This window comes from Colias eurytheme, chromosome 19 (genome assembly GCF_061535395.1).
Source record: "Colias eurytheme isolate Ceu_HAF_F1 chromosome 19, ilColEury1 Martin Lab GWU primary, whole genome shotgun sequence".
Lineage (NCBI taxonomy): Eukaryota > Metazoa > Arthropoda > Insecta > Lepidoptera > Pieridae > Colias > Colias eurytheme.
In genome coordinates, this window is record NC_142998.1 from 5,532,130 (window position 1) to 5,559,773 (window position 27,644).

The 27,644-nt window shown below is 33.3% G+C and overlaps 2 protein-coding genes and 1 long non-coding RNA gene across 4 annotated transcripts in view; 2 read left to right on the plus strand and 1 right to left on the minus strand.

Moving 5' to 3' along the window:
• Positions 1 to 21,292, plus strand: LOC149900173 (synaptic vesicle glycoprotein 2B-like). 2 transcript variants are annotated; one of them, XM_090113247.1, is made up of 11 exons: positions 1 to 135; positions 14,867 to 14,995; positions 15,191 to 15,250; positions 15,336 to 15,431; positions 16,245 to 16,378; positions 17,350 to 17,540; positions 17,905 to 18,053; positions 18,245 to 18,647; positions 19,082 to 19,344; positions 19,608 to 19,767; positions 20,377 to 21,292. In XM_090113247.1, exons 2-11 carry the CDS (start codon positions 14,959 to 14,961, stop codon positions 20,558 to 20,560), a joined length of 1,677 nt encoding a protein of 558 aa, XP_089969373.1. In that variant the 5' UTR covers positions 1 to 135; positions 14,867 to 14,958; the 3' UTR covers positions 20,561 to 21,292. The 2 variants fall into 2 exon arrangements, with proteins under 2 accessions (XP_089969373.1, XP_089969374.1); XM_090113248.1 differs by lacking the exon at positions 1 to 135 and adding an exon at positions 5,861 to 6,137.
• On the plus strand, positions 4,087 to 4,599 carry LOC149900174 (uncharacterized). The gene is made up of 2 exons (XR_016457786.1): positions 4,087 to 4,276; positions 4,518 to 4,599. It is a non-coding gene; the product is annotated as an uncharacterized LOC149900174 (long non-coding RNA).
• LOC149900175 (uncharacterized) overlaps positions 21,288 to 27,644 on the minus strand; it is a 9,469-nt gene continuing 3,112 nt past the window's right edge. Inside the window, exon 5 of the mRNA XM_090113246.1 lies at positions 21,288 to 27,588. Within this exon, the coding sequence (XP_089969372.1) occupies positions 22,189 to 27,588 (5,400 nt within the window). The 3' untranslated portion in view covers positions 21,288 to 22,188. The remainder of the gene's footprint in view (positions 27,589 to 27,644) is intronic.

Consider the following 27,644-nt stretch of genomic DNA (forward strand, 5'->3'; position numbering starts at 1 on the left):
ACGAGTGTTTCCACGAGAGATCCTAGTGTTAAGTTCACCTCCATTTTTATTTCACCAAAAATTCGTTCATAGCCACTTAGTTTGGCGGAACATTCACACTTCATCGACAAGCTAAGAGGCACATCAGATCGTCCGGTAAGTGACCTACGTTAATTTGCAACACACGACATCCTTCTTGGCATAACAGCTCTCTGTATTGAAATTAACACGCACCTCTCACACCCGTTGCAACCGCAATGTTAAATACATTAGCTTTATAAATTTAGATCTTAATGTTATTGTAATCTTCCATTATTCATGTCTACAATGTAATTACTGTACCTGTCTTTTGTTCTACTCAAAGGACTGTACTATTAAAAAAACAATGGATTTCAATTTGAGTCTAATACATATCTTGAAAATTAATTTTTTAAGTTGTACCTTAACTTCCCATTTCAAGCTGATTAAATCTCTTATTTTTTATTACTGGCCTGTAGATCTTTTTGTTTGTAAAGTATATTGGTTAATGAATTCACAAAAGTTCTTTTTCTAATTATTTTCCTCATTTACTTTTATAACCAGTATTAAATGCATAAAACGCAATTTAGTTTACAATGTTAGACACTACTTACATAAGCCATGTAAACTGTTTGCCTGGTAAATTTACGTTAGATATCATATGTTGACTGGCAGTTCGGTAGTTGACAGCATCCTTCACTGGTTCACAGTGACGAGATCATGAATGATATTTAAATATGAACAAAGATAAGGTCCTTTGATCTCTATGTCAATATATTTCGACATCAAGACGTAAATACTAAATATACGCACGTATATAAGTTACAACACATATGTTTACTGCATCCGTACTTGTAAATATATTTTCAGTGATATGCCATAATTCATAGAAGCAACGATTGTCAATTCTTTGAATTATGGCATCTCTAAGTGCCATATCACACTAGCGGATTGCGAGCGGTTTCAAAGCGGAGCGGGTGCGCAACGAATACGTTGCGGGCGCGCAACGAACACGCCGCGGTTGCGCAGCGAATTCGTTGCGGACGCGTCATTTTGTATACTCTCGCACAAAAGCCAGCCCTTCCGCCTTGCCTAACTTCCATTCAATATTTCCATCGTTTCTGTAGCACTCAATTTTTTAACCGTACTGTGGAAATGCACTTACTTAACAGTTAACTAAAGATGTAATAACAACTGGAGTTGTTAAAAAAAGGTGCTATAAAATTGAATTACTAGGACTTTTAGAATGTACCATACATTCCAAAAGTATGTAACGACTGACCAGTATAATCTCTCCCATAGCAACGTATGTTATAAAGAGATTTTGTGAACCTAATTATGAGCAAAGTGATAGTGAGTTGCTGGTTGCTTGATAAAATTTTCTATTCACTGCTATTTATCTAATAATAAGATAGCCCTGTTTTAGTTAAGGAGCTTTAACATTTATTTCACTAATGAACTTTCTTAATGAGCAATTAAGTTATCTGATTGCATTTCGACCAAGATTTAATAGATAAAACAATACCCTAAACATTAACATGTTATGAAACTCGTAAAAAATAATGATCTCATAATTATTATACTATCACAAGTTATAAGTAACAACCAGCACGGATTCCATTTTGTTAATGAGTGTACATGACTGCGACGTAAACGTTGCGCATCTGCCACGCGTCCGCAACGAATTCGCTGCGCAACCGCAACGTATTCGTTGCGCACCCGCTCCGCTTTGAAACCGCTCGCAATCCGCTAGTGTGATATGTCACTAACTATCTGCTCTTAATTAATTTCAAATGATTCATATTTTAAAAATCAAATTCCTGCTCTGCGGAATTTCTCATGTGATATTTGGATAAAAAATTTCCTATGATGGTATAACTCTATAAATAGAGTTATATCGTGTGCAACAAAATGACGTTCAAATTTCCTCTCTTATGTGAACAACTATCTTAAAAGTTATATTAGTGGGTGCATTTGTATTGATTACAAAAAAGTTGTTAAATATAGGTATCTAATAATGTCATTACGATCTTATGTCACGACATTTTGTGCTATATATATTATGTACATTTAACAAAATGTTTTTTAAGTAATAACATTCACCTTCAACCCAAAAGGTAGGTAAATGCACTTTATAGTAAATGACCTTTTGGAACAATATTATACATATCAAAATATTAAAACTTGCCTGCGATAGGTAGGTACCCTTTATTAATATCATATACAAGATTGAAACATAATCCCATTACCGGTCGCCCACCTCATATAAAGGCATATCTTTTTAAATATGTATTAGGCAAAATTGGTTCTAACACAATCATATTTTCGACAATAAATTAAATTATGGTCAGAAGCTTGTATGAAGTTCCAGCTAATGTTTTGGCTCTCAGTGCATTTTTGTTAGTACCGGTTTAAGTTCATTACCATAATACCGCAAAAAATCAAATAATCAATTAGGATGCAAAGCAAAGAAACTCAACATTAACATTATTTTTAGAGATGAATCGCTAGACATTTTTAACCTACTTAGATAATTAAGTAGAGAAAGCATGTACGGTAAATTTCTTGGAATATCCAGTGTCAACAATACATTATTAAGTGAAAAATACATTAGAATAGAACTTAATTAATGTATTTGTATCTCAATAAATGAATATGCCTTGGAAAAAATGTAATTTGAAAAATCTATATCATGTTTAAGATTTATATAATTATGTATATATCTAAGGCAATATACAGTACTTATATATAGGTACAATAATTATACTATCCATAAATAATATATCACACCATGCATAGAAAGAGTTGTTAATTATGCAATTTCCGCGTCACATGCATAGGTTTTAAGAATCGTATTTCTTCATTAGATACACTAGTTCTGAATGCATTCGACATCACCTTCACCTTGGCAGACCGGTCTCTGCTCATTCACGGGCCACCTTCGGAGGTCAGCTCGAAGTGATTACTTTTTATAAATCGCTGTCATGTGTATATGCTCACTATTTATTTCCTATATAGTTGTGTAGTCTCACAAATCACTCATTGGACAAATTAGATCAGGAATATAGAGAGCTTCTTACGCCCGATTCATTAAGATGCATAATAATAATATACATCATCGTATTCTCGTTACATGTAAATTTAATTACAAGACAATTATTCAGCTTAATTTAAATAAATGTACACGTTTTACTATATAGGTAGTAAAGTGTCTCTAGATTGCTTTGCCGTCTTGAAAACTAATTAATGCAACCATTAAATGTTAATATTTATAATAAAAATGAAACGTTTAATGATTTTACTTGCATTATGAGGAGACGCAGACGGAGATAGGAACTTACAAACGGGATTGCATTTACTTATTCATTGTTTCATTTCATACAATAAGTTATTCAAATGCTTTTTTATTGAATTACATTAATTAAATTAAATATCGATAATTGCAAATTGCATTAGACTTCCTCTCAAATTATCAAACAGGGAAATATACTTTTTATTAGATATCATTCTTATTATTATTAATTAAATTGTAATTATTAAATGTTACTTTCCTACTTATGTCAAATTGACCTTTTAAATATTGTAGGTAGAGCGGGTAGAGCTATTATAATCAGTGGAACTACTTTCTTTTTTTATTTATACTTATGTATCAATATTATAGAAAAGTTGCATACATATCTTTGAACGTATAATTAGTGAAGGTGCAGAAACTGGTGGATGTGTTATTATTCTAATGGATAAAATAGGGTAAACAGTCAAAAATGTCACCTCTAGGTAGCGATGCGCACATTATCCTGAAAACGGTACATATATGTAGATAAGATATATATTTTTCCTTTCATCTTCAAATAATTAATAGAGCAGGTGTACATGCATTTCTGGAATAATTTACTAAAGTAATCGAGGGAGTAAACGAAGCCATAAATCTAAAAAAAGAAACAAATGAAATTACTTCTTTTCTTCTTTTTTTCTACAACAAAAAATAATAAATATAAACAAATATAGACACATCATAAACAAATTAACATTTTTTTAAGAAGAAAGTAATTACTGCTCTTGAGCTCTCCGCCAAATGAACATAAGTAGGGTAGACTGGGTACGATTGAAACAAAGGACGGTTGAAACAACACGAATATCTCGCAAACCGTTGGTGGGGGGGTTAGGGGTCCAAGGGGAAAATGAAGCGCACAACTGTTCTAAACACGAACCACAATGTTGCGTCGATCTCCGCGCGCTTCAGCTGATTTTATAAGACCCTATTATGTTTTTATGACCAAAAGTAAGTATTTTTGCTTGGAGATTTTTCCAATTATTGGCGTTTCTATTTAAGTGACAGTATTAAGTGTGCGTTTTTGTTTGAAGTGAATCTTGTGGAATATAACATTGTGACTAGTTTTTGTGTATCATGGTTGTTACAATTACTATAACTGTATTTTACCTAAAGTAGGAGTTGGGGACGGTTGAAACATTTTTTTTGGGTACGGTTGAAACATTTTTTTAATTATTTTTTGTATTTTTAGATGCCGATAGTACGTGTAAGAGAGATTTCGGGAAGATAAATAGACTTATCAAAGTACAAAGACGCGTATGAGGAAGTGAAAACCGGAGATCATTGCGAAAAGCAGCAAAGAAGCACAATTAATCGCTTCTTAGGTAAATTCAAATGCGAGATGACTCTGGCGAGCAAGAAAATAAAAAAATTGGATATAATAGAGGATATAACAATAGAAGGTATAATAATAGAGGGCGAAAACTCAAGAAGTCTACTATTTACACTGACACATCAGATAAGGAAGAGATAAGAAAAGAGCAAGATTTAATATTGAAACGAACAAGAGCTAAGCAAGTGAAGAAGCGATTGGATAGAGGAAAAAGGAAGAAGTTTGATGGAAGAAAATGTAAAAGTAGCAACAAAGAAGCAAAAAAGAAAAAAATACAATAGAAGATATCATCAGAAGATGAGGAGTAGGTACTTCTGTCTTGTTTGTATGTCACCATATTTAGAGAGCAGACCTTATTGTAAAAGAGTTACTTAATTATTGTTAGACTTACAATAAACAATCAATAAAACATATTTTAATGCTATATTTTGTATTATTCGCATAATTTTCAACTGACCCCAATCACTGTTTCAACCGCCCCTGGTATGGGGACGGTTGAAACAAATCGGATTCTTTTTTTTAATTTGATCTGCTATAAAAAATAATACACATGGAACTAAAATCATAACGCCTATTAGTAGACAGATACATGCTCTTTTATTTAACATATATTTTTCATCGCTCGGGTTATAAAAAGCAAAGTTATGGTCGTTATAAGTGAAATTGTTTCAACCGTACCCAGTCTACCCTACGTTTTCATTAAGTAATTGTTTTGATAAGCAACCCCTTTGTTCTTTATTACATACTCATTCAATGGCACAATTACAAAACGCATTTACATTGTAAGTTTAGTTTGATATTAGTAGTATACCAGGGAATTTTAAATCTTAATAAATGTGTACCCAATAAATTTATCGAGAGCCGAGACGTATATTTAAAAATATTGCGATTTTTCATAAGTATATATTTGAAACCTTATGATATTATGTAGGCTCGTATTCAATTTATTAATTCATGCTGGATTGAAACAATAATTGTCACACACTATGAAACTGTTTTACGGGAAAAATATAGTAATTTTGAAAGTTAACGGCACTAATTTCCTGTGATAAGTCACGAAATGTGTATTACAATTTCACAACTCCAATTGAGGTACCATTATCAGAAACAATGCTAGGTGGGGCGAGTAATAAATAATTATAACAAGGAGGCATGAAGTAGCGTTCGAGCCTTCATCACATAACCCGACGCGACCTCGCACTGATAACACGCCAAGACAAGCTTTAAAATTAGAAATTATTTTCTATACGTAAATATCATCGGCAAACAAACAGTATTTTGAACGCGCTCTATGCAGATTTACGAGAAGGAAAGTGACGTGAAATGGTTCCCACCAGTGCTTTTTGATAAACGATTTATATTTGGTTTAGTGTCTTATAGAACTTTTTGACAGTAAACGCTGTTAAAAGTTTGGGATGCTTATATACCACCACTAGAGATTCTACCCGTGTTCATTTTGTAAGTCGCTGTTCTTAACTGGTAAGTCACATTTTAAATTTTTTTTTATAATCTTGATGTATTTTAAAACTTCACGTATAAATTAAAATATTCGAATACTAAAATCTTTAAATATATATATCATAATTTGGCAAGATTACGCAAAATATAGACTTCGCAATTTTTTTATTTATCTAAAAGCTGTAAAAAACATGATGACCAAAAGAATAAAAATAAAAAAAACATAACTAATACAATTATGAACTCTTTGGATGGAAGAGCTAAAGAGCAATTAGAAAGCTTTTACAAATAAAAATTATTTGTTAGAAATAAATATACTACTAACTACCTACCGAAGTGAAAATGAACGTGTGTGTGTTATAATATTATATCTAATGATAATCTAGGAAACACCAAAAATAGTCAATAGGTACTTTAAATTGAAATGAAGAGTGAATACGAGATATATTATTCTTACGGAAACTTGGAAAATTTTGTTTTCCACTAGGGTATTTAGTATTTAGGGTATTTTAAATATTATATTTCTATTTTTATTGCATTTCATTTTTTTCATATTGGTTCCGTTGTGTATAGTTATTTGTTATTATTTAAAAATAATAAAATAAACCTATTTCATTATTTATGCATAAATAATAACTTGATCACGTGCTCATGTACCACTATATCGTTGAATGTCAAACAACTATTACTAGTCTGTTGACCGAATATATATATAATATTATTGATTTAAAAATAAAATAATTTAACATAAATAGGTACTTCAACTGCCTTATACCGCTTTAATATACATATGTTAAACAAATAATATTTTATTTTGTTATATTTTTATTTAAAAATTAAAACTAGCTTCCGCCCACGACTTTGTACGTGCATCCCCGTTTTTCCCCGTTCCCTCAAGAATTTCGGGAAATCCTTTCTTAGCGGATGCCTATAACGTCCTAACATCTACCTGCATGCCAAATTTCAGCCCGATACGTCCAGTGGTTTGGGCTGTGCGTTGATAGATCACTATATCAGTCATCTTTGAGTTTTATATATTATATAGATAAGGCTCAAAAATATTTTAATGTTGCTCTATAAATTTAAACTTTCGATGTTTTGCTGCTTTCTATAAAATGCCTCCGTTCTACATAACGACTTAAAATCAATAAATAAATACTACGTAAATACCTATACAAAAATTTGCTTCCCAATAATATGCTAATTAATTACATTAATCATTTTAGATTACTTTACCGCAAAAGTGGGAAATGGAATATCTAAAAACGAGATATTTTTAATGAATGCAACAGAATTATTTTATGAGATTGTTGACAATTTTGTAATAAATATAACAGTTTCCATATAATAATATCCGATGAGGAACCTCTAAATGTGTAAATCATTGTTAGGAAATCGATAAATGTGTTTCACACGCCTAATTTGTAAACTCCATCCTTGAGTTCCACATAGGTAATTTATAACGATTATTTTTTTCCATATTTAACATTGCGTTTGATAAAATCAAAGAAAAGTGTTACGCCTTTAGACATTTTTCTCTTTAAATATAAATTTTCCTCTCGTTATAGAGAGGACGAATCATTGTTATGGCTAATTTATTCACTACAATAGAAATAATATAAATATAAATAAATTGCTCTTGAATTCGTCACGAATATTTAATAGGTAATTTAACCACATATTTATACACATGCATTATTTTATTTGCTATAATTATATTATAATGTTTATATGTATATAATAAAAAAAGCAGCACAGTAATGTAAGTTGCGCTATTTTTACCAAATATGTACGGTGAAAGTCGTAGTAACCTATATATTTTGAAAATACGTATAAATATAACTCTAACTCTACGTTTAAATTATAGGTATATTTTGCTTTTTATATTCACAATTTACATTAACTTCATTTTTAAATTTTTCCTACTAGAATATAAGTAGGTATTTTTCATTTCAAGGACGCCTTGGACCCCTGACCAGTGAGATTTAATTAATTTTCGATTTTATATACAGAAAGAAAACAGGATTTCGTTGTTATTAAAATAGCGGGAATAAACGTAACGTAAAAGCCAGTTAAAAAAATCGATGACATTGAGGAGGCCGAATATGCTAAGCAATGCCTTTGTACATAATAGATAGCAATGGTTTGTGCATAATATTTACTAATTACTGTTTTCTGGTAAGAGATGACAATTAAATAACAATGATCATACCATTTGAACAGTCCCACACAATTAGTTAGTAAGCCAGACAAACTTGTTGACATTATTTACTTTTGCCAATTTTCACACATTTTTTTTCCACAATTTCTTTATTCCCAGCGACATACCTTTAATTTATTGTGAAAATATAAATCATTGCTATTTTGTTTGTATTCAATAATTAGGTTGATTTTGATCACTGAATGAAAAAAAAATTAAATTAGCTTTGCTTTAGTTTAAATCTATTCGTGAATTATTATTCTGTCTATCAGGGTAATATTAAAATCTCAAAGAGTCTGCAATGATAAAGTGCTAATCCTATTGTCTCTAACTCGCACTGTTGCCATTTATTAGGAGAACGGATTGAAATCCGAAAACGTGATGTTTATACTCAGGTATTTTTCTTCATTCACGGTTTTGGGTAAACCTGATTATCCGAAAATGCAAAATTCACAGGTATCTAAATACCGTATCCGAAACATTTATTTAAAACAGTAATTCTTCTCAAAGGTCCTTATTGATATTCTAATCAAAGTTAGACAATATTAGATATATGTTTTAAATGGGTGCTATAACAGATTTTTAACAAAAACCGCTATTTTACGGTACAATTTTAACTCAAAGCACTTACACGTGAGAACAAAGTAATATCTTAATTTAAAGATAATATATTCAGTTCTACGATCATCTTATAAAAATTGTACGACGTCATACAAAATTGTCACTGAAATACGATTTTCCCAGCACAATGATGGCATAAAATGCAAAAAAATGGGGTCTAAACCGGTACACTTTTAAGAAAATTAAAAGCCTAATCTATCTTCTTACCTATAAATTATTGAGGGATATATAGTCCTTTATAGATTGTGATAATTTTTTTGTATCTAAATCAAAATTTTATTTCAATTATAAGCTAAATTAAAAATACTTGTCGATTTCTTCATACATTTTGCTCTCGCGGGTCGTCAGACCGCGCTCAGAAGCGCTCTTGGAAGGACGGGTGTATCGCTCCTCGTCCCAAAAATAAAAACGAATTAGAAAAAGATTATTGTGCGTATACTGTCGTTTTCGTGATTTGAAATATTTGATACTTTATAAGAGTAAACTGTATAAGTTTCATATTCCAGTTATTTGTAATTTAAAATTATGTTTTAAAAATTATGTTGACTGAGATCCTCTTTTTTATGGGTTTGGTGGTTTTTTAACGGATTGGTGGGGTAAAGCAATTTGACAAAACTTAAATCCAAAATGGCGCCGACGAAAATTTGCCATCTTTTCGTCATGGGTGTCATTTTCATGGTTTTTGGGGTAGCTATTAACCAATATGAGGTCAAAAATAAAATCCAAGATGGCGCCGACGAAAATTTTACATCTTTTCATCATGGGTGTCATTTTCATGGTTTTTGGGGTAGCTATTAACTAATATGAGGTCAAAACTAAAATCCAAGATGGCGCCGACGAAAATTTTACATCTTTTCGTCATGGGTGTCATTTTCATGGTTTTTGGGGTAGCTATTAACCAATATGAGGTCAAAAATAAAATCCAAGATGGCGCCGACGAAAATTTTACATCTTTCCGTGATGGGTGTCATTTTCATGGTTTTTGGGGTGGATATTACGCAATATGAGGTCAGAACTAAAATCCAAGATGGCGCCGGTGAAAATTTGACATCTTTTCGTCATGGGTGTCATTTTCATGGTTTTTGGGGTAGCTATTAACTAATATGAGGTCAAAACTAAAATCCAAGATGGCGCCGACGAAAATTTTACATCTTTTCGTCATGGGTGTCATTTTCATGGTTTTTGGGGTAGCTATTAACCAATATGAGGTCAAAAATAAAATCCAAGATGGCGCCGACGAAAATTTTACATCTTTTCGTCATGGGTGTCATTTTCATGGTTTTTGGGGTAGCTATTAACCAATATGAGGTCAAAAATAAAATCCAAGATGGCGCCGACGAAAATCTTTGTTATTTTATTTTAGTTTACTTCTTTATTATTAAGAAAATTACACCTATGACGAAAAGATGTCAAATTTTCGTCGGCGCCATCTTGGATTTTGGTTTTAACCTCATATTCGTTAATAGCTACCCCAAAAACCATGAAAATGACACCCATCACGAAAAAAGTCAAATTTTCGTCGGCGCCATCTTGGATTTTATTTTTAACCTCATATTCGTTAATAGCTACCCCAAAAACCATGAAAATGACACCCATCACGAAAAAAGTCAAATTTTCGTCGGCGCCATCTTGGATTTTAGTTTTGACCTCATATTTGTTAAGAGCTACTCCAAAACCTTGAAAATGACACCCATGACGAAAAGATGTAAAATTTTCGTCGGCGCCATCTTGGATTTTAGTTTTGACCTCATATTGGTTAATAGCTACCCCAAAAACTACCCACACTTGCAAATGTGTTGCTACGTAGGAAAAGTTCAGATTTAAGAGTATCCTAGGTAATGTGTTATGTGACGAATACCTATAATTTATTTCATTCCGACTATTTTTCGGAATAACATACATTTACTAAGAATTGTATACAATGCCGGATTTAATACAGTGCCGGTAACGTCATATGTATGATAATAATTATACATTTCTTAAAAAGCTTTGATATTGTATACAATTCATAGATTATTATTCAATGAAATAATGATGTAAAATAGTCACACTTTTTTAAGTTGTTTGAATATACTAACATACTTATTAGGATCGTACCTACTAATAAAAGTAACAAAATGAATTTTTAAAGTTCCTAGTAATCTTCTGGAATCAATTTCAATAAAAATACATAATATCAAAAATTAAAAATAATATCAAGTATGAAGATGGTCTATAAAATGGAATGCGCTATGTTTACGTGAGCGTGATATTGCCGCGAACAAAGTTACGTCGTTAGATACCTAAATTTGAGTAACGCAGATTTGTGACAGCGTCCTTATGATTCAATAGGTACTTGTCGCAAGATGACGCATCTGAAGGTCGCATATAAATTTACACTTTATATTATAAAGCAAACTAAATCAAACACTTTTCGTGTTCAAATAATTCTAGCGTGTATATCTAAAAGTGACTAAATATTAATTAGGTAGTTACTAACTTATATTTTGTCATGTCACTCCCATATGTATCTACACGCACCACGGATAATTTTATTTGAAACGCAACCTAATAATTTAAGAGCTTGTATGTATAAGTACGTGTAGGTATACTGAATAAATATCAAGGAAGAAAAACAACATAAAAAGTCCTCGAAGTTGGGTAGAAGCCAAATGCAATTTTTCAATTTGTATCGCTACTAATTTGCCTTGCATTATTTTTTGTCCATTAACATTAAATACTTCTTGATTTTTTTTTTTGTTATTCTAAGTATAGAACTAAGTGTGAGTAATCATGTAAAACTTACCTATTACTTAAAGGAGAGTAAGTAGTGTTATTATTTCAAAATCGTATTATTTTTATCATCAAAATTATAACAATATCAAAGCTGTTATTGGAAAATAAGCTCAATCTTTGAACCGGAAGCAACATATGAATAAAATAAATTAAATAAAAGCCTGTAAAAATGTCGCACGTGACCAATGTCATGCCAATTTAGCCAAGGTCCATAAAGCAATTTTTTAGGCCTCACCATATATTAAATAGTTTAAAACGTGTTAACACGTTCACTGCGGCATGTCCAGTATCGGGCCATCAGCGACTACACCACAGTGCGGCGCCCAAAATCGCAGTTTTCACCGTGGTGCGGCGAGGTTTTTTATATGTTAATCAATGACTAGAAAAGAGACAAATATATTTTTGTGATCACAGTTTGAAGTAAGACTCAATTTCGTTTAAAAATCGTATGGCAAAATATTGGACCAACGCATAGAAAAGAAACCGTTTCTTTTGTGTGCGGCATGTCAAATATTTTGCCATGGACAAGCACCTCATGCCGCACTGTACTGCGAGCGCGCCGCGTGTCAGTCTCGCATAGTGATGCACCAGGACCGAAGCACTTTTCTTTTGAGTTTTTTTAAATGACAATGATACCTTAAAGGCTTTAGTTTTTTTACTTTCTTTTATTTCGTAGCATAAATGCAAAAATGTGATGACAGTTGTGAAAATAATATAAAACATTAAAACAAAAGTTACTGAACAAATTAAAACAAAAGTTACTGAACAATTTCCTGATAGTACTCTATCAAGTACCTTGTTTTATATGTGTTTTTTTTTTGTATCGACGATCTCGTTATCTGTTAACAAACAGACTGAAATATACAAAATTGATTTATATCGATATCGATGTTTTATTTTACAGTGTTTCCCATCGCTATTACTGTAAACATGCCGTATCAACGCAGTGCGGGATGGCAAATAATTTTTCACAAAATCAGGGGTTTACATTTTCCCTCATATCTTTTAAACTATTTGGTCAAACTAAAAGCTATTCATGCGGTATATACTAGACTATATATACTACTATCTGAAAAATTTTTTTTTGAAATATCTTGAAATTTCATGAAATTATTAACCTTCAAAGTCAGAAGGTGCGATGTGATAAAAATGGCTCATGACGCACAGTGGTGAACTTGCCGATGTGAAGTATGGAAGACATGCCGCAACAACGGTAAGTTTGACATTTTAGGTGCCGCAGTGAACGTGTTAAATAAATTTAAAAATATCCTAGGTACATGCTTAGTTAGAATCTATTTTTTCTATATTTCTGATTAAAAAATCGACCAGGAAATAGATTAATTCGTATAAATGTGCCACAGAAATAATAAATCACAAGAAATAGTATTCAATAATAATGAAAATGTCAATAAATATCTTTAATTTTATATCTACAGATCTAAAATAAGCAAGGTCATTAAAAAAATATTATTACGAAGGCATTTTAGTTAATTGCAATCTACATTGTTTCAATATCGCGAATCTAATCTTATTTAATGATGCGTCTATTATAACACAGTTCGATTGTATATGGATTCTAAAATAAAACTTAAATTTAATTTTGTTTCAATGGTTCTGAAAAATATTTGCAAGATACATAACTTTATTAATTTATATTCCAAAATTGCAATACATAGAAAATAGAAATGTTGTTTTTTGTGACCTAGATAGGTAATATGTACCTATATTAATTACCGTTCGTTATATTTATTATTAAATAATTAAAAAGGATCAATATAAAATATATGCGTACATATGTGGGTGTGTCGGAGATTCAGTTAATGAGGCATGCGTGACAAAGTTATAACACATTAGCGCACATCAAGAAAAAAATAGTCGTAACATAAAACCTAAAACTATATTGGCTGCTTAAAAAAAGACATTTAAATAAAATTACACAATTCATTAACACCTACACTATCCAACAGCAATTTCACGGTTTATTATTGATTTAACATCCTGATGTTTCGCATCGCGGTTGGTCTTAAACATACAGAGGACAAAGTAACATTAATATAATCTTTTATTAGTTATCTACTAGCTGAAAAAAAGAAAACAAACATCAAACAAATGCTTGTATTTAGTAATGTAGAGCAACAAATGTCTTCCCGCCATTCAATCAATGTTGTAAAAAAAGCTTTCATTTTCATATAACCTCGAGTTATAGTAACCCAGTATTTGTTGTTTATTATCTGTATGTGCGTAGCTTGTTATGTACAGGCGAGCAACTAGCAAGTACATTAGAATAGATCGTTGTCCGACGAACAAATCTGCCTCAATGCAATCACTTCCTGCAATCACTGGCTACTCTATAGGGAAGAACATAGTAAAAATTTCATTACAAGAATGATTCACACGTTATATCGGTGTTATGATGATGCATGATAAGCTACTTAGTAGTTGAATGGGATGCCTTGTTTGATATCAAGGAGTTTTGAACATCCAACCAGAATGTTCCCTAACAGGGCATCTATTTTTTTTTGTGCAATGAACAAAATCTCATGTTAATATAAGTAGGTACTTGGCAGGTAATTATCTGGAAGCTAAGATAGTTTTGGGACATAAAAAAGTGACAGTATCTAGAAAGGACAGCCGTATAAATAATATAGAGACAAATTATGTTAGTTTAAACCATTTATGGCCCGAACTCGACGGATTGGATAGAGTAAATATTATATATAACTAAAAATGTAACTTTTCAAGTTTCCCGCAACAATGGAATGGTTATGTCTTCCATCAAAAATAGACTCTTTCAGTTTTTACGAGCAATATATGAAGCACAAGTATCTTTTGACGTAGGTACATTAAGCACTTTCAAAACATTTTCCGGATATCAAACGTAAAACGTTTTGAATCTGTCTGCAACTATCTTTAGTTTAGTTTCTTCAAAAGTTCATCTCTTCTTAACCTTCAAATATTTTACGATGAACATTTCATCATCATTTCATATAGCGCACTTTTATGCATTTACAAATGGATACGATTCCTACTAGTTAGTGTATTAAAATTAAATTAAAAATAAAATAAAGCATGCAGAATCCAAATGTTTGTTTTTATTTTAAATTAATTCTACGGTAAGTCTTTATTTTACTAAATAGTTTTGCTTCCTCGACAGACGAGCCGGGCGCCGTTGGAACCGAACCCCAAGCCAGTAATTAAGTGCAAGTCCGCGACCCGCCGACATACATCGCTGTCCGCACGCATAGGATGGTAGAAACTGACCCTGGGCCCAAGAAACCTCACAGTAAGCTTTCAAACTAAGCATATCTACTATAAGAGTAACGACTAATTTTCAATTGGATACCCAACCGTTTCATGACAATTGAAACGAAATTCTTGAATTTAGTTTTAGCTAATAAATATTTTTTATATCATTATTCTTAGTTGGTTATGAATATATTAATTTACAAATTTTAAATCGATAAACTTTTATTTACAGATTGTGATGTAAAAAGTGACCACCAACTAAACGGACCAGGTTCGAAAACCGCCGAGCTTGGTAAGTTCCAAGAAAAAATATTTCAATTGTATTTATATTATTTACTACCGTGTGCAACCGTTTTAATTTCCTGCTAATTACACAGGCGTCGTTACTTCGCTGAAGTCACCAGTAAAGTTCGACCCAGAAAAGGGCTCCAATACCGAAAAGGCTGACTTCGAAAAGGCTATTGAACTAACTCGTGAGTAACTCTTATCATTCAGACAGATGCATGAATCACACAACGACAACGTATAAATGCTTTTGTCAGCTAACCTTTGTTTTGAACACGAGGCTTAAGTTATTTTTTTACGTTCACATGATAAACGTGTCACGTGTAATAGGATCCGAGTTCAGTTATTAAATAGAGGAGTAACTCGAAGAAAGGAAACCGTAATGTTTCGATTTATGAATGAGGAGTGCTCGCGTTGCATTCCACGGGCATGAAGTCCCCGTTGTAAACAGAGATTGCTTCTCGGAAGCGCGTTGACACGAGTGAGACTTGTTTACGTACCCACAGGATACAGTGGCGTGATGCTATTACGAACGTATTAATCTGTTGTGATCTTTAGCAAAAGTACCTACTGGAATATAAAGCTCTATTCGCGAAAGGAATATCTTTTAGAATACATACCTACTACTATAAATACGAGAGTTTGTAAGGATGATTAGAAATGGATATTAGTGACTGTATCATAAAACATGGTTGATTTTAGGCATCTGGAAGAAATTACACAGATATGTCAAAGTATGGAATTTATCTGAACATCACGCGAGTTAAATCGCGGGCGAAAGCTTGTTAAAAAAATATCTCAGCAGTTTAAAATAACGTTCTTTTAGTAAGTAATTGTCTAAAATTAATGAAGTAATCAAAATACTCCAAAGTGAAGTCAAAATACTCCAAATACCTCACAATATAATGATTTTCCCACGATAATTAATTTGCTTAATCATAGATTATATTATCAGCTCTATAATCATAAGCATAACTAAATATTAAATCCCGTTTTTGTAGGCTATGGCCGCTTCCACTACCTGCTGCTGGCCGTTTGCGGTCTCGTCAGCACTTCAGAGGAGATGGACGTCATCTCCATGTCCTTCATCCTACCTTCTGCACAGTGCGACTTAGACCTTACAACGGAAACGAAAGTACGTACCTACTATAAAATATTATTTTAAAAAATCTTATTTTTTCAATAATGTAGAGATGTTTCTCTACCTATCATAGAATACACTGCAAATAAGTAAACTTACAGTTCCATCTTAGTGTAGGTATCTACTATCTACCTACAATAACTACATGTAACTAGGTACCTGTTATACACAATTACCGAGTTAAATACCTCTATAGTGTAATGAAAATATAAAAATACTAATTAAGATGCTCAATGATTATGTACAAAAAACTTCTGAATATAAAAGATGTTTGAAGCATGTGCTATCTGGGAAAAATACATAGAATAATACAAACACATTGTTTTTAAACGTTATTACTTATTATAGACTCAATCACTGTCCGATTCCGTAAATATATGAGTTCATGTTACATTAATAATTTCGTATTCTACGAATTTGAAGCACCACACGTGTGTTGAAGTTGGTGAACAAATTCAAATCTCACTTTTTGTTGAAATATTTGTTTTTGTGAATAAGGTAGCTGTTGAGCGGTATATTTTATTTATATGATGTTTAGTTAAAACAATAAAATCAGAAACAGCTATAGAATTGTATTGTGTGAATTTTTAAGCAATGAATTTAAATTACCCCAGAGTAATTCGGTAGGTAATGTCGGTCGGTATTATGATGATATGAGCCTAAGTAGGTACTATATAGTTATCTGATAGTAAGATTCGCCCAGCAATTAGAAGCAAAAATGAAATGGGTTCCCTATTTTATATTTTAAAAATATAGTGTGTATTAATTAAAATAATAAAACAAAGAATCTGGTATATATTGGTCATAAAATGCACATTAGATTATTTTGAGGTATTTATTTGCGTCATCACTAAAAGTTCGATAAAGTTATCACAGAAACGGTTTTAATAAATAAAAGACACGTATAATAAAAGCATGTTTGATTTTTATGTTTTTTGTAACAAAATTATAAATGTTTTGTATAGGGATGGCTGAACAGCATAATTTTCATCGGCATGATGGTCGGCGCGTACGCGTGGGGGTCTGTGGCCGACTCTCTTGGCCGCAAGCGGGTGTTGATCGCAATTTCTTTCATCAACGCTCTGGCGATCGTCGCATCTTCCTTCAGCCAGAACTATGAACTGTTCATGCTTTTCAGATTCATCAACGGTGCAGCGTAAGTTCCACGTTTTTACTGGTATTTCCCCTTAGTCATCGTCAAAGTAATGTGAATTTTAGCATCGCTTGGCAAAGATTAAAATTCTTGTTAATTTTAAATGTAGGTATCAATCCATCCAGTCATGCTTTATTTCTCAATTACACCAAATTAACTTCAATCAATCAAACCAAGTAGGTAATAAGCCAATGTAGGTATTTTTTTTCTAAATTAATAAAAGAACACTTACACTTTTATTTTAAATTTGACTTCAATGAAATTGTAAATCCAACTTCCAACTTTTAAAGTTTTTGTTTATTTTTAAATACTTATTCGTATTCTTCGCAAAACAACCAGTATTTTTATACCGTAAATTTGTTTTTAGATTGGGAGGATCAGGACCCGTCATCTGGTCCTATTTCGCAGAGTTCCAGCCGAAGAATAAGCGCGGTGCTATGTTGAGTTTTATGGCCGCTTTCTGGACACTGGGAAATTTGTTCGTCGCAGGCTTGGCGTGGGTTATTATCCCAAGCGGTAAGTCGATAGACAACTTTAATTCAATTTGTTATCAAAATGATGTCTATAATTAAGTCAAACTTGCAAACTCCACTATTGTGCATTCAAATTACCTACTTTATTATCGATACGTCTTTATAAGTTCCACATTAAAATTATAATTTATAACCCTAACCCATTAATAATTCTGTTTTAATTTCTCATTACAGAGATCGGGATTCAAAAAGGTGCCTTTATTTACAATTCATGGCGTATCTTTTTATTGGTGATGTCCCTACCATCGTTCTTGGTAGCCGCACTTTTATTCTTACTACCTGAATCACCCAAGTTTTTGATATCCACCGGACGCCATGAAGATGCATTAGAAGTATTTAGAGGCATTTATATGATGAACACGGGACGTAGTAAAGAGGAGTACCCAGTGAAGCAACTGCTTGTAGACGAACCGCTGCATCCAAAACAAGAAAAGCAAATTGAAGCTAATAAGGAGCCAAAATCGAAGTTGAGAAGAATGCTAAGTGATATCGTAGAACACAGCAAGCAATTATTCGTACCGCCTATTCTCAAGTTTACAACGATCTCTATCACGATTAATTTTACATTCCATATTGGGTGAGTACCCGCAGTCAATACCGAGCGTATATACGCACTCTGCGGGTAGCCGCATTGCGGGTAGCCGTCCGGCTGACCGCAAGCACAATTATGTACGTAATATTCATTTCTATGCGCACTGCGATGCGGCTACCGCAGACCGCACAGTGCGCAAGTGCGTATACGCTCTAACTCTATATTAACTACTTACACTAATTTGTCTATCTACTTAATACGTGTGCTTGAAAAATTGTTTTTTATTTATTTAACTAAGTATTTAGAAAACAAAATTTCTCATCTATTTCAAACACAATTTCGCGATGCGAGTAGCAACGCTCAGAGTCGCATAAACACCGTTTGTTATTCGCAAGGTAGACAAAGGAAATGCCTACATACCTAGTACTTTTACGATTGCCTTATTTAAAATAATTCACATTATCAATTTGCACCAACAGATACTACGGACTGATGATGTGGTTCCCCGAGATGTTCAACCGTTTCGACGAGTGGTCGCGCACACACGACAACGCAGAGGCCGACATTTGCCAAGTCACAGCATACGTCACAAAGTTCGGTACACATTCCGCGGAGGCTAACTGCGATTCCCACATCAATTCTGATGTATTCATGGAGTCTCTCATCACTGTGGCCGCTGCGATACCATCCAACATCTTCGCTGTGCTCGGCATGGATAGACTTGGCAGGAAGTTCTTCTTAGGTTGGTTAACGTTTAATGTGTTTTGATCACAAAATCAGAGTTAGAGCATAATCAATTAATTTTGTTTTAAAATGTCTCCTAATTTATTATGATACTTATCTACCACGAAACTGCTAACTGTCAGAAACCTAAATCGTAAAACGCTGATTTAATTGTGCTGCATTCTTTTCACACTGCTTTATAGTTACCTAGTTAACTACAAATACCAAATTTATTTCCTCAAAAATTAAAAGTTGGTACTATAATTTTCCTTTTTATTACAGTATTCGCAACATTCTCAGCGGGTCTGTGCTCAGCTGCGATGTACTTCGTCTACAACAAGACCAACAACCTTATAGTCAGTGCTATATTCAGTTCAGTCATATCCTGCGGTAACGCTTCCCTCGACTGTTTGATTACTGAAGTCTTTCCAACCAACTTACGGTAGGTTACTTGCTATTATATGTTTTTTTAACAAATATAATCAGGAACTTCTTAATGTAATACTTTGATACTAATAATTACATAGACTAGTCGCAACTCGCATAAATGAAACGTTTATACCAACCGCAACTCAATTCGTAGCGTATATTTTTATCGCAATGCAGACGTAGTTAGGTACTACACCAGCTAGAACCATCGAGCAGCAAAAAATGTTGCAAAGCTACCGCTCACTAATCCATATACTTACTAATATTATAAATGCGAAAGTAACTCTGTCTGTCTGTCTGTTACTGAATCACGCCTAAACTACTGAACTAATTTGCATGAAATTTGGTATAGAGATATTTTGACACCCGAGAAAGGACATAGGATAGATACATACATTTTTATCCCGGAAATCCCACGGGAACGGGAACTATGCGGGTTTTTCTTTGACTGCGCGGGCGATGCCGCGGGTGGAAAGTTAGTAGTTAATATTTAGTTATGCTGCTCAGTGCTCACTTATTTCCTCGGGTTCTATTGAAAACTATTAAGATTTCCTTTTATTGACAAATGGGACTGAGTTAAAAAATATATATTTCTAATTATATATTCAATTATTTCGTACAGAGCTACCGGCGTCGCAGTATCCATGGTTGCGGCCCGTCTCGGTGGTATCATCGGCAACGTAGTCATCGCCACGTTGCTGGACACATACTGTCCCGCCCCGACCTTCATAGTGGCCGTGCTGCTCGCCAGCGGCGGTCTGATGTGCCTCTTCCTGCCTAACACCACGCGGCAGGCCTTACAATAACGACGACAAATTATACAAAAAGAAGGAATTAATTACCTACATATTTGAGCAGCTTTAAATTTTCTTGGATAATTTGAAAACTAAAAATTATAGAGCATTTTAAATTACTTTCGATAAAGCATATTTATACCTGGTTATCCGAAACAGAATTAAGTACCTCATATTTAAACATTGAATTATATTTTGTAATAAATATAAAATACAGTAATTTTGTACTATTTTCTCAATACCTACATATACTAATGTACGTTTTTGTAAGTCCTGCTGTGTTGTGATAAACATTTAAGTATCGGTGTAGATAGTTTGTTCATATTTGTACAATATTTTTTTACTATAATTAACACCTTTCTTTAATTTATGGACTAAACAGAATGATAGTAATAACTAGCGTTTAGGATGATGTTAAAATCGCGTTGTAACGCTTTACCGAGATAATTTTGCCATTGTTATTTTACATTTTAATGAAAGTATTATAGGTTAAGTCATAAACCGTACAGTTCTGTTGTTACTTGCACATGTATTAAAACGAATTTATAAATTAAAAATTGTTACCGTAGTTTGTAGATATAGTTTAGTTTAAATCATAGATAAACCCTTTAAACTCGTTAGAATACAAATTTGTAAATTCTTATATTCTGAACACATAAAATAATTTAAAAGAATCAAATAATCAATTTGTAATTCATGGTGTCATTAGGAAATAAGTATATATAAATAAAACGATACATTGAATGAAGTTTATTTATTAAATCCTTATAGTACAAAGAAGTTGTTAGACTTCATTGTCGTAGTTCTACATCCAGACATAGTTCACACAAGTTAATGTGCTTTCGACATTATGTTTAGTTACTTTTACAAATATTGTACTTATTATAAGTGCTACACAATTAAAATCAATGAAAATTTAATTTAATTGAGACATTGTTTGACCACTTCTTGGTAAGCAGTAACCTCTACTGGTTATTTTTCTGTACCAAAGTATATAAACATATTTGTGTCCGTTTCGACCTTAGTAATTATAGCACAATTCAATGTACAAAATCTGCGTAATTGTACACAATGTTACTTATCAGAAGATGGATGACGTTATAAAAAATATTACAATATAACTTCATATATTACACATATGATCCAACAACGTTATAATTATAAATTTTATTTTACAATAATAATCTTAAATTAAACTCTATATGCATAATGCATTAAACTAATAAAATAAAAGTAGACAGAGATGAATACAATCAATAGAGCATCAGTCATCTCTCGTTATATATTTACATTTGTGCACGTTTGAAACACGCACATGATTTTTCATCCTTATGCAATACATTACAAAATATAGTTCACTTTAGTCCTCACATTGTGATACATTATTATTCAATGATGAAATCCTTATAATATTATGTGTATTTTACTACACAACAGTTCAACTGACTTAAATTATTCGCCGTAGGCTATCATGATATTAAATAATATAAAAACTTAGCCTATTGCACATTGTGTTCTTCATTGTTGTGATAAGAATACGTATATATTCTTACTACACGTGACCCATGACGTTTAGCATCGCTAAAACCATGTATGAAAACAATTGTCTCTCTCACATATGGTTAAACACTAGGAATTAATTAACTATTATTATGTGATAGCTCACTAACAGAAAGTTGTATTGCTGGCTGTAGTGGGATCTCCACGGAGGCTTCAGAGATATCAGAACCAGGAGTTAGCATTCTTCTGGGCCACTGACTTCCGTCTTCGGTTTCCGATTCCCGTACGTCAATCGACGAGGGGGAGCCTGCGGTAGATTCTACTGATGATACTGTTCTTTCCGTAATCTCATCAGTCAATATTGGCATTGATTTTCCCACTGATTCTTCCTCTGTCAATAAAGGCATAGATATGGGACCGACGGCCGGTAAATCTGTTTCTTCCGTGACCACAAACGTCATCTCCGTATTAGGTGAAGGCAATAATGAAGTTCTATAGTTACTGTTACTTAAAGGGTCAGTAGTCTTAGGGGCTATTCGTGGATCTGTGACTGTTATTGGTAACTCCAGTGAAGTAGGCACCGAGTGAGGCGTAACACCAATAACTGCCAATCTGTCGTCTAAGCTCGACGGTATGGTCGGTTCCATGTCTACTTTCGTGGGTACTTCGACTGGAGTCATTATAGGTTGATTTAAAGTTGTACTAGTTTCTGACACTCTACAATGGACAGATACATTTGCATTCAGGTCCCGAAAATCGGGTGCATCATTTTGTGTGCTTTCAGCATGAAAAACATCACTATTAGCCAGCGCAGCCTCTAAAATATCCCTGCGTTCAGGTTGTGGAGCAAGGGCTGAAACTGGTTCTGCCATTGGAACGAGTTGATTATTTTCTAAAACTAATGGTCGATTATCTATTGGAGTAAATGTACCATTTTCTTCAACACAAAGATAAAATGAACCTTGTGGTCCTCCAAAATGCTCCCCCGGCACTGCCAGCAGTTGTCCATCGGAGAGTGGTGCAGTAGGTTGTGTACTTTGTTCAGTTTGCGCAACAAAAGTCTCATTAGGGCGAGCGATTGCCGTGGTAGGTAGTAATTCTTCAAAATTATCAACATTTGAATAATTTGAGGATGAGGGTAGAGAAGAAGATTTTGGGTTATTAATTGAACTGGATGAAATGTTTGTAGAACATATTGGTGTCAATGCGGGCATAGGTGAAGTTGGTGCTGGGGCAGGAGCTATTGCAATTTCATGTTTTAATTTTTTCATAGGTGTTGGAGAATCAGCTAGATTTTTTCTCACCCTCTGCTTTTGTATAGGTACAAGGGTGTCAGTTGGAGATATTGTTATTGTTTTCTGTACGATTACTTTATTTTCTTGAGACTGAACAGGAACTTTTTGAATTATTTGTCCTGTTCGCTGTAAATGTTCAAATTGTGCAGCAGTGAGTTGCATAACGGCACCCGACTTTTGTAAAAATATTAACGGCTCTGAAGAGTTTTTCTGGATAGCTTGAACAATTTTCTTGGGTTCAGTGGAAACTCGTTTTGGTGCTGGTCTTATTTCCGGTAATGGTGCTATATTTTGCGTAGTTGTTGCTAATCTACCTCCTACAATTAGTTGCCCTTTTGAAGTTATGATGGCACTTTTTTGTTTTGACACTATTCTAGATGGTGTTTTAACGGAGGCAACTGTAGTTACCACATTTTTTTGTTGATTAGAAGAATTTGTTGAAATACGTTGTGTTATTGTTTTAAGTTGTGATACACTTGCTTGCTGTTTATTAGGAAATAGAATTTTTTCGTGTTCAGGAGTTAAGACTATTCTTGACTGCGTGCCTTGTGCATTAGTAATAATCATTACTGTGTTTCCAGGAGTAGTAGTATCAGAAGCAGATGGTAACAATTTTGCTGACACTGGTTTGTTGTCAGCTACAGTAGTATTTGTTTCCGGTCCTTTCCCCACTACAACATGCGCTTTCCCAGTTTGAGGATCTATAACAATTTTTTGTGTTCTGCCAGGTCTTGGAGAATTAGCCGATGGTAAAATTATGAACTTTTCTGCTTTATTAGTAGTTTTTGGAAGTGTCTGTATTATTGTGGGCGTTTGTTTTACTTCCTTTATGGGAGTTTCCGATTTCGTCATAATGATCTGTTGTTTACCCGTTGTTTTATCTATTACTAACATGGGTTTAGGGGATCCTCTTAATTTAGATGACTTGGAGAGAATATTAGGCGTTGTTACTTTATTACTATCAAGAGATGGATGATGTATGTGCGATTTTATGTCTGGTTTATTAGAAGCCGAGGTTACCGTTATTTTTTCAGTGTGAGTTATCAGTTTTTTTCCTTTTGGAGTTCTAGTATTGCTGGAAGTGGTTATAAGATTTCCATCTGACATTACGAATGGCATTTTTTCTATACTTTCTGGTGTCAATATGTCATCAGACAAAACAATCGGCATTGAATTTATATCAAACACGGAGTCGTTGGGTTTTGACACTTCCTTCGCGGTTTTATTATCAACAACAGAGCTAGATGGTGTGATTTGCGGTTTTATCTTTTGAAGTTTAGGATTTGGTTTTGCAATTTTACGAATTTTTTGCTGAATAATGATTGTATTATTATCTGTTTGAATGTCTGGTGTTGTTTGTATTGTATAACTTTGTACAGAGGAACCATCTTCAGATGGTTTATTTGTGCGTGATAAAATTATTTTATCCGGTGTTGTTACTTCAGTCACATTATTCAATAAAGTTTTATTAGGTGTGGTACGTCTAATTATAATTTTTTGTTTCGTAGATTGCGGTTTTGACTTTAATGCTGATTTGGCAACATCAATGTTTAATATTTTTTCTTTATTTGAAACAATTAATTTCTTATTGATAGAAGCATTATTTGGGGCGGTTACATTGGAAGTGCAAGGACCTTCTAAAATTTTTAGTAATTTAGGTGTACTTTCGTTTTTGCTTGTGTTACCATTAATTATCTCACTTTTCTTTTCAGACGATTGTCCTAACACAACCTCAGTGGTATTTTCAAAACTATTGACGTCTTGTGCCTTATTACAGTAAAGTACAGAACTGATATCATTTTGTTTGCTAGCATTAATTTCTGATATGTTAATTTTATGATCTATGGATTCAGACATTTGAACTAATGATTGGGCAGCATTTAAATTTTCACTCTTTTCTTCTTCGCTTTCAAATCTAATATTATTTGTCAAGATGGGCGTTTTAACTACAGCTACATTTTCATTTGGAGTACTGTCATTTTCATGCTGTTTAGTTTCAGAATCCCCGAATGAATTATTTTGGGGATTTTCAATTGTTTCCTGTACTTCTTCACTATTAATTGACGATAGTAACGTTATTTTATCTTGACTATCAATTGATGCTTTATTCTGAATGGTAGTAGAAGGTAAATTAATTAAAGCTTCTGCAATTTGTAGATCCGATTCAGTTGGAATATTATTGGGAACTATTTCTATTATGTCTTCCACTGTTTTAGTTTCTATTGTTTCTGTTCCATTTTTGCCACCATTTGTATCTATTGAATTTATTACCATTTCACATTTTAACGAGTCTTCCTCATTGGAAGCTGGTTCTGGTTCTGTCTCAATTTCTTGATTGGGAACTTGACTTGTTTTTGTATCATTCTCAACTTGAGATGAAGGCTCGATTGTTGTTTCGATACTTTCAGATTCTTGATTCAATTTTTCTATAACATTACTTTTCATTTCTTTTAATTTATCCTCACAGCCAATAATATTAGATCCATTTATAGTGTCCTTATTATCATCTTCAAACAAATCTTCAGGAGGATCTACACTTATTACTTTAGTGACCCTATCAGCTTCTCTCGATACACTTAGTAAAGCATCTACAGCAGAGGCAGTCGATTCACTCATATATGGTTCAATTGATTCATTCTCTTCCAAAGGTTGATTCTTGGTTTGATTGCTACACTGTTCAGGTGAATTCAGTTCTAAGGGATTCTTGTTATTAAGAATATTTATGTTATCACCTGATTCATTCATTAAATTCTTTTTTATATTTGTTTCAACATTTTCGTTATTATTTTCAATTTTAGTAAGTTCATTATCAATTTTATCTAACGGTTCATTCTTATTTGTTTCCAGCTTAAACTCTGACACATCCTTATTTTCAATTTCAACAGTCACAGTATTTGTTTTAGTTGAGGGCATTGTCTCTGTACACAAATTTTCTGCTTTGGAATAAGTCTTTTTAACTTCTTCCTGGATTTGATACTTTTCTCTTTCTCGCCATTGAGCAGCCTCTGCATTCATTTTCTTAAGTTGAATCTTTGGTGCTAGACGAGCAACTTTAACATGTTCTATTGGTGATGAAATTCTGGGCTCTGGTGATAGATTGATGTCGGAACCATTTATTTCCGAATCTGCAATATCGTGCCTCTCCGCAGCGTTTAATTGTTCTGCAACATATTTGCCTATTGCATCTTGACTTCTAGAGTGGCGACTCCGAAAAAACGTTTTTGTTTTAAATATGGTTTTTGGCGGTTGAGGATCGGATTTTTTTTCTGGAGATTTACTGCCTTCAGTTGAACTTTCACTCTTTTTATCAGGGGATTTTACAATTGAAGGCTCAGGAAAATTTTCCTCGACTTTCAAAGGTTCTGGAACTGATGGTAATTCCGGTACAGTAGTTTTATTTAATAGTTCAGCTACTTCTCGTGCCATATCGTTTTCATCAATGCTTAGGCTTTTCGTTTCCTCTTTACGGATTGAAAGTTTTTTAATGCGTGGTATTTTTCTGCCAACATCAGCTTCTACCGGCCAATCTTCATCCTCACAAAAATCATATTTTGCGTCATTAGAAGCCTCTGGTTTTTCTTCTTTTTTTTCTGGAAGAGGAGCAATTTCACTAGGTACCTGGACTGTAGGTAGTTCAGCAGGCGTTGGGACAGCTGGTGAGCCAGCAGCTATGGGTACATCTGGAGATGATGCCATGGCTAGGGTAGAAGATTCCCCGTTTGAATCTTCATCCCCATCGTCCCAATCAGCTAACAAGCTGCTCTTTATTTCCTCATCAGTTTTTATTTTCTTTACTTCAGGCAATGCCTCACTCTCAGCTTCTCGTTTTTGAGCTTGGTTTTTTCTGGGTAATTTTTCACTTTTCTCTTGTCTCGGCTTTCGAGGTTTAGAAATTTTTGGTGTTGCTTTTGAGGAAGATTTTTGTGCTTTTGGTGAAGGTTTTTTCTTTACTGGTGACGGTGTGTAGGGCGTAAATGTAGAGCTATGTGTTTTATTATGTAAAATTAATACATTTAACCTTGTTGTAGTAAATGGACATGCATGACATGCATAAATTCCAGTGCTCGATGCTGTAGGTGTGATGATTGCTGATTTTGTAGATTCTTGGTCATTAGATTCTTGTGCTTTTTCTTCACTTGGTTCTGAGCCAGCTCTGCTTGTGGAGGGAGTTGTTACTTCAGGTTGACTGGGGGTTTTAGAACCTTGTAGTAAAATATGTACTTTGTAATTAGACTTTTCTTTTACCTGAAATAAGGAAAACAAATATTTATAAACAAAATATAATTTGTATGGATAAGATA

Excerpts from the sequence above, each read along its gene's own strand:
- LOC149900173 (XM_090113247.1), top strand. The coding sequence starts at position 14,959 with ATGGTAGAAACTGACCCTGGGCCCAAGAAACCTCACA. Across the intron at positions 18,054-18,244 it reads GTGGGTTATTATCCCAAGCG|AGATCGGGATTCAAAAAGGT; the intron begins GTAAGTCGATAG and ends TTCTCATTACAG. Across the intron at positions 19,345-19,607 it reads TGGCAGGAAGTTCTTCTTAG|TATTCGCAACATTCTCAGCG; the intron begins GTTGGTTAACGT and ends TTTTTATTACAG.